The sequence below is a fragment of the Talpa europaea genome (genome assembly GCF_964194135.1).
Source record: "Talpa europaea genome assembly, chromosome: 4".
Taxonomy (NCBI): domain Eukaryota; kingdom Metazoa; phylum Chordata; class Mammalia; order Eulipotyphla; family Talpidae; genus Talpa; species Talpa europaea.
The window spans coordinates 143,731,030-143,739,121 of record NC_140070.1 but is presented as its reverse complement, the minus strand read 5'-3'; the positions used below and the strand labels follow the sequence as shown (position 1 = coordinate 143,739,121).

General features: G+C 54.4%; 1 protein-coding gene across 4 annotated transcripts in view; it reads left to right on the top strand.

Moving 5' to 3' along the window:
* Positions 1-676: 676 nt before the first annotated feature.
* ERG (ETS transcription factor ERG) overlaps positions 677-8,092 on the top strand; it is a gene marked incomplete at its 3' end in the record, with an annotated part of 50,672 nt that continues 43,256 nt past the window's right edge. For all 4 annotated transcript variants that reach the window (XM_084231513.1, XM_084231512.1, XM_084231511.1 and 1 more), the window contains exon 1: positions 677-885. In XM_084231513.1, coding sequence (XP_084087639.1) covers positions 746-885 — 140 coding nt within the window. In that variant the 5' untranslated portion in view covers positions 677-745. The remainder of the gene's footprint in view (positions 886-8,092) is intronic.

The window sequence follows — 8,092 nt, the reverse complement described above, 5'->3', positions numbered from 1 at the left end:
GAGCAGAGATACTCGTAGACTGTCAGGAGAAAAGGGAGGTAGTCTGTGATCTGGGCAGTCACCCTCCTGGTACTGGGCGGCATCTGGAGTGTGCTCAGTTTTCTTTCTTCTTTTTTGGTATCAGCCAGATGTTCGCTCATGTGGAGACGCCCCTGGGAACTCTGTTTCGCTGATAACTTAGAAGCGGGGGCCTCACCGCTCCGCCTCTTTGGGTGCTGCGCTTACCCTCCTCTTACTCCAAGCCCCAGGACGTGCCGCGCTCCAGATCCCGAGGTGTCAGCCTGACGTGCCTTTGTTTAATCTTTATGGCCGCTCTGTCCCCTGCCTGCCTGAGTTATAGATTGCGTTTGTCCAATCATGACACGTGCAGTTGGGTGTCTTCTAAGACCTTTGAAATTCAACTTCCTTGAGTTGAGATGAAAGTGGGGTTTAGCGGCGCGGCTGCCGTCAGCCTGCGATGATCTGAGGCCCGCAGGCTCACCCCTCAAGGCTGCCCGGTCCAACTTTTGTGGTCTGGAGGGAAGACCTCAGTTCTGTTTTCCTCCTGAAAGGTGGAGATTGGGGCTGGAGGGTGGCCTGACATGCGGGTCCCACCCCGCAGGCCTCGGTGCCGGCGCTGTCTGAACACATGAGTCTAGAGCAGGCCCTGACTCTGTCTCTTTGGTGCCAGGAGGCGCTGTCGGTGGTGAGCGAGGACCAGTCGCTGTTCGAGTGTGCCTACGGCGCGCCGCACCTGCCCAAGGACATGACCGCGTCCTCCTCCGGCGACTATGGGCAGCCCTCCAAGATGAGCCCCCGCGTCCCGCAGCAGGACTGGCTGTCTCCACCCCCTGCCAGGGTCACCATCAAGATGGAGTGTACCCCCAGCCAGGTGAACGGCTCGAGGTAAGGAGACCTGCCTCTTGTTCCCTGCACCCGCTTTCCTGTCCCTTGACGAGGGCACGTGCACATCAGTCCTGCTTCCCCAAAGACTGTCTCAGAAAGCACGGCCGCGGGTCAGACCCCCGGGCCACGCTGAGAAAATGTGCACCCCAGGAGGGTGCGCTGGGGCTCAGGGCTGTAAAACGGGTTGTCTGTCGACCAAGAATTCTCTTTGAAGAGGCGGTGCTGCTGGGTTCCAGGCACGAGGTGTGGGGGAGGGCCTCGTCCTCATGGCAGGACTCGTCTGGAGGGTTTATGGTCTGGAGAACAGCGCCGTCTTCCTCCTGACGGTGGGACGGCATCAGCTCGCGGCCGGGGAGCGTTTGACTTTGCCAACCTGGACGCATCCCAGACCCCCCTCCGCCCCGCTGTCTGCCTGTCCCAGGGCACAGGTTGTTTCTCTTTTTATTTTTATTTTTTAAAGATTTATTTATTTATTTATACAAGCACTGGGTACAGCCAGCAGCGCGGGAGGGTGAGAGAATTCACCAGAGCCAGAGCGGCGAGCAGAGCAGGCAGAAGGACCGAAGGACACTGCTGAGGGGAGCAGCGGGTGGCAGGAGAGGTCTGCGCGCCATGTGGGACCCTTCTCTGGTGGCCGGGGAGCAGCCGGGGATCGAACCGGCGCTGCAGAGGCTGCGGGCAGCTTTGCAACCCAGCGCTCAACCTCTGCGCCACCGGGGAGGCCCCTGTTTCTTTTTTTAAAGCCCAGAATTGTGACCCTCCCTGCGTTGTCCTGTCTCGCTGCTGTCACCCAGAACATGTCTCAAACGTGGAGGGAGTGCTGGTGCTCCAAGGCATTCCACAGGAAGCCGTTTGGAAAAGTAGTTGATTTCAGCCATGCTCTCATACCCCCGGTATATTCCAGGAAAGGAATATAAAATCTCAGGGCAAAGAAAGGAGCATTGCTTTTAAATGGAGCGAACTCTGACGCGGTGGCAGAACCGCTCGTGTTTTCTGGCCTGTGCTGTGTACAGAGCCCTCTGGCGTGCGGCCATTCACGGACCCTCTGGGCAGCTCCGTGATGGACGAGGGCCCGTTGCCCGGGCATCTCTGCCAACCCAGGACCCCCACGCGAGGGAGGCAGCGTCTGGAGCCAGCCCAGGGTGTTCGCCCCACACCCCCTGCATTTTCCACCGGCTGCAGCTATAATGGGCCCTTTTTGCTACATATATATTTTAATGCTAATTACGGTTTTCATAAGTGTCATGTTTTATAAGCACTGGAAACCATTGCGTCAACTTCCAGCGTGGCGTTGACAGAGGCACAAGTCACAGAGCCTTCGAGGGGATGTTAGCAGGAGCCGGGCCTGCCAGATGGGGAGAGGGAGAGGCCAGAGCGTCCCTTGACTCTGAGAGCTCGGGTCACATCTGTGCATCTAGTTTCTTCCTATAAAATGGGGATGAGGATGCTGATGTTCAATATTGCTGCAGCCTGGTCCTTGATGTGCAGCCCGGGCCGAGCCGGGGCCACCTTCCCGTTCCTGGACTGTGGCAGAGCTTGGGGCCAGGGGCCTGAGTCCCGTCGGCCAAATCCCGACAGCACATGTTTTGCGGGTCCCTGTAAAACCCACCACCTTACAGCGTGTCCACCGGGGATCTAGCTGAGACTTAGGAGTCCATGCAAGCACGTTCCGAAGGATGCAGCCTGCTTGCATACAAGAATGGTGGGCAGAGCCAACCTGGGAACCTGGAGTGGACCCTACTTTTGCTGGAGCCCTGTGGGTGGGGGCAGCCCGGGAGAGGCTCGGTGTGGACATGAGGAGCAGGAGGCTTTTCCGACTCTTCTCTGAAGGCTGGTTTCTACCTGCAGGGGAGGCATCAGCAGGAGTGTGGGGAGAGCGAGAGAGAAATTGCATGAGAGAGATGGTGTGCGTAGGAGAGAGTGTGAGGTTTCTGAGACTCACATTTACAGCCAGCCAGATGGCCGGAAAGGAGCATGCACATAAGCACACATGAACACACATGAATACATGGACACAGCACACACATGCACAAACACTCGCACACGTGCACACTCGCACACATACACACACACACACACACACTCGAGTGAACACTGGCACACACGCACGCACACACTCCCCATCGGCAGGCAGGCAGCCGCTTTGCTCTCTCTGCGCATCCTTGTCTCTGAGATTCAGCCAACGCCCCGGGGGTTGCAGGGACGTCACCCCGTCCTTCCAAGGGGATGGAAAGTCTTCCTAGCCCACCTGCAGGCAGGCACTTCCCCCTCACCTCTCCCCGCCCATAGCTGGGACTTCATGGATGCCTGTGTCAGGCCCAGAGTCTCCCCGGGGCCTCCCCCACCCCCGAGTCCTTTACGGCAGTTGGACGCTATGACTGTGGCTCCCGGGGGTGGCTGTTCCCAGAGGGCCCCAGGATCCGCCATGTCAGCTCCACTGGGGAGCTTGTTAGAGATGAGATCCCCAGGGTGACTTGGGTGTAGGCAGGACACGGTGTCAGCCCGCCCTTGGGGACCCCAGTGGAACTGGGAACCCCCTCTCTGAGGCAGACATGGGGAGAGGGTGGTAAGAATCCCGGGTAGCTGGGGAAGGTGGGCTGTGAGGTACAGTCTGAGAAGAGGTGAGGAGGAGGCTCAGCTCCTGGGGGGTCAGTCTATCTGAGCAGAGGGTACCCACCTCACACCACTCGGTGTCTGTCTGCCTGTCTGTTATCTGGGCCCCGCCTCTCTGCTTCATCTGGGAAGCAGATCGCTCAGGTGGCGTGAATATTTCCAGCCTGGAGTCAAGTGGCAGAATGCTTTTGACATATTTATCTTTATTTGCTCATGCATGTGTACTGTACGTCGGGCAGGTTTTGCTGCTTTACTGTTTGTTTCCCAGGCTGCATGCTTTCAGGACGATGGGGCCACCCCACATGCTTCCCTGGCCCCCCAGGCCCCCACCTGTCACACCGACCCCTTCGCCTGCCCCCCTCTCCTCCTTCCCTTCCCCTCTGGAAACCACCGTATTTTCACAGCCTACAGTTATTTCTGTTGTGTTTTCTTAGTTATCTGCTTTGTTTATTTATACTCCACAAATGAGTGAAACCATCTGGTATTTGTCTTCGCCTTCTGACTTATTTCACTGAGCATCTTCCCCTCAAGGTCTGCCCACGTTGTTGCAAAGCAAGATTCGTCTTTTACATAGCTGAGTAGTACTCCACGGAGTAGAGTTTCGCGATTTCTTTATCCAGACGTCTGTCCGTGGGCGCTCAGGCTGGTTCCGTTGGCTGCAGCAGACAATGCGGCAGTGAACACAGGCGGGCGTACCTCTCTTTGTATCGGTGTTGCATAGCCTTGCTCTCTGCGCTTAGGAGGGGTGTTGCTGGAACATACGGCATTTCGAAGTTTTGTTTCTTGTAGACTCTCTAGCCACTTTCCTAGAGGCTGGATTTATATCCCCACTCACAGAGCACGAGCACCCCTTTTTTTCCACGCTCTCGCCAGCACCTGCTGTTTTCCAGTCTTTGTGATGTGGGCCCATCTCCCGCCTCCCGGCTGTGAGGTGCTAACTCATTGTGGGTTTGATGTGCATTTTCCTAATATTTATAAACATGCCACCCAGAGGGTGATGAAGGTGCCAGAAAGTGGGGTTGGCGGGTCCATTTGGTGTCAGACATGCTGGTTATTTGCGCATTCATCCAGCCAACAAGTATTTATTGAACAACTACTACATGCCATCGCTGTTCTAAATACTTGATGTGCAGTCATTAAACATAACAAAAAACCTGCTTGCAGTGTTTGCTCCTGGTGGGGGAGATGGTCATTCAACTAGGTAACCAGTTAACATAGGAGATCATGGTAAATGCGAAGGGGAAATAAAGCAGGCAGGAAAGGAAGTGGCACTTCTCCATGGGGGGTGGGCTGAGAACATCACTGATGAAATACCATTTGAGTGAAGACCCAAAGGCCTGAGGGAGAAGGCCCCACGGTTGAGCAGCAGAAGGGGATGGCAAGTGCAGAGGTCCTGAGTCAGCCTGAAGTCTTGGAAGACAACTTTTTGTGGCTGACTTTCAGGGGAAAAAGAAATGAGATCGTGAGCGATTGTGGAGCCATTGAAGGAACTTGACATCCACTCATCAGGACGGGGAAACCTCTGGGCACGTACCAGCCAAGGAGGACCTTGAAGGTACTCAGATTTAGCAGGACCTGCCTGGCTCCTGCATTGACGCTGAGACCCATGCAGCAACCCCTGAAGGGTTGGGGTCTGGGATGGCGGGACCTCCGTGAGGTTGGTAGTGTCGGGGGTGGGCGGGTGATGCCATTCTGGGCTGATGCGCTCTGCTGCTGGCCTGGACTCCTGCCATCAGAGCTCAGTCTCCTCTATGCCCTGGTCCTAGTATGTGCCAGATGCCATGCACGACACTCTTGCCTCCTTGCTGGAGTTCAGTGGGTCTTAATCCATGAGACCAGCAGTTCTCTACTACAGTGGTTTGTCCCCAGGGGACGTGGCAGTGTTCACGGACATTTTAATTGTCACATTGTCGGGGAGGGTCCTGGCATCTTGTGGGTGAATGTCAGGGGTTCTGCTCAACAGAACATAGTACCCCTCCCCACCGCCACTCCCCCCACCCCAAGACTGTCAATCATGTGCAAGTTGAGAAGCTGAGAAATCCTGTGCTAAGCACACAGGATGTCTGACTTGCATCCGGCAGAGTTAGCTGCTGTGAAGATGGATTAAGAGAAGCTCATGGTCCAGCAAAGGTGAGAAAGGATCTGTGAGGCGGCATGACAAGTGAAGAGCAGAGGGATGTCAGGACCCAGCGGGTGAGGGTTCGACTCTCCACCTGCAGGAGAGACGGGTTCTGAGCGAGGTGCTGTTCACCCATGTAGCTCAGGGTGATCTGCTGATAGATTTTAAGATCGAACCTAGGTTCCAGCCCCTCACGACATCTGTGGTTATTATGCAGTCTTAGGGTCCTGCCCATTTTACCGATGGAGAGACCATTGGGTCTCCTAACGCTTAGGTAACTTACTCGACTTCACCTCTGTGGGCCATCTGACACCTGTGCTCTTCCTCATCCCCTCGGGACTTCTTCCTGAAGCCGGACACCTTCCTGTGTTGGCAGGGACAACAGGGCTTCCTCCAGGTGACAGACAAGCAAAATTTTTCTTGCATTTACTAAGCCTCTACTGCATTTTGATTTCGTGCATGTTTTACATATATAAGAAACATCTACTTTTAAGATGTGGTATCTCTGCATGATGGAAACCTGCTAAGCCTCAAACAAGGTGAAATCTTGCCATTTGCAATAACGTGTATGGTACTGGAGGGGGTGACGCCAAGCAAAAATTAGTCAGAAGGAGAAAGATAAATACCCTGCTTTGTGGAATATAAAGAAAAAAGCAAGCACACAAACCAACAACAACAAACCCTCAGACTCTGACAACAGAATGGTGGTCGGCAGAGGGGAAAGAGTGGGAGGAACAAGCTCAAGGGGCTGCGTGGTGACTGGACATTCCGTGCTTGGCCTGGAGAGAGACATGCAGTTGTTGAGCGGAGACCCTGTACTCCTGGAAACTGCAGTGTTATACGTTAATGTTACCTCAATAAAAAGAAAAACAATCTTTCAGCTCATTTTATTTTATTACAGCAGACAATTTACCTGCACTTGCCTTTACGTCACCTCCATGAAGTGTCTCCAAATGAAACCACATTTTAAAAATACTAGGTGTGATGGAGACCCCATTCTCGGTTTTAGGATGTGACTGTTCTCGTACCCTCCACGTCACTGTGCTGGGAAGACGTTTTCCCAGTTCCTGCCAACACAAGGGAATGTCGGTGGTTTGATGTCAAGGTCCCTCCTTGTACGTGCGATACTCACTATTGGCTACGTGGTACCTGGGGATCAGTCTCTCTCCAGACCTTTCTGCTTTGACTCATTAAGATCTGACTTCATGTCTGTTTTCTTATATTTTCTGTAAGACTATGAATTGCTCTAGGACAATCGACTTCACAGCTGCCCCCACGTTTGCTTCTTTCTGCTGCAGGGTTCTGAATCAGGGGGCATAAAAGAGCCTCCTAATTAAGCTCAGCCCCAGGGGCCGGTGGCCGGAGTAGTGGTGGTGAGGTCAGGCGGTCCCAACCAGGCCTGCTTGGCAAGGGTCTGAGGTCAGGCCTGGGCTGCCCAGTAGTGGCCTGGATGTGAGCAAATCACTCAGGACGTTTTGGAGGGACAGTGTCCTGCCTCTGCTCTGGCTGGGGCTTTCTTCCCTGCCTTCGTGGTCATGCAGCCCCATCTCCTGGGAGCTCAGGCAGATGCCGCTTGGGGAAGGGCCCGAGACATGTGCCCCTCACAGTGCGGCCTGTCCCCCCAGCCGCGTGGGCAGCACAGCTGCGTGGGGGCTGCTTTGGCCTTTTCTGTTTAAGAGTGAAATGCCGCTGGTGAGCTAGAATCCACAGGGCCTGCGATGGAAGTAAAGCCTAAAGCCCATCGTGGCCATCGGTGTCCTTCCTGCTGAGAAATGAGTGTTTTGTTTTTTAATTATTTTATTTATTTATGTATACAAGAGCTGGGGTGTAGGCCAGAGGTGGGGGGGTGGTGAGAGGAGTCACCAGGCAGAGTGGGGAGCAGAGGAGGCGGATCCACTGAAATCCACGGCTGAGGGGAGCAGCGGGGAGTCAGGAGAGGTCTGCTGCGCCATGTGGGTCAGCTCCCTGGCCGGGGATTGAACTCGTGCTGCAGGGGCTGCAGACAGCTTCATAGCGCTGAGACTTAACCCCTTGTGCTACCAGGGAGGCCCTGAAAAATGAGTGTTCCCACCAAAAAGGTAAAATCTTCAAGGAAGAGAAGACGTCACATCTGCCCTTTATCATCTGTTTGTAGAGTTCTCAATCTATAGACGAGCGGATTGCCACCCCCAGACGATGCCTTCCCCCCAGTTTTCAGGATCTAAATGTGATGTGGTGTTGCCGAGACACGTTTTCAGCTGCAAGGAGAAATGCAGACATAAACAACGAAACTTTCCCCGGGAAACTTCAAACCCTTCTCGCGGACAAAGACCTGCCTGTTGGGCATCGGCCGTGAGCTTGTACATTAATTTAGTCCTCAACTGCTTTGGAGAAGGGGGAGTCGAGCGGCTGGTGGGAAGAGACTCCCAGGTGTAGGAGAGAACATTTAGCAAGGGTAAAAATAACACGCAGCTGTGAAGACAAACATCTACAGTT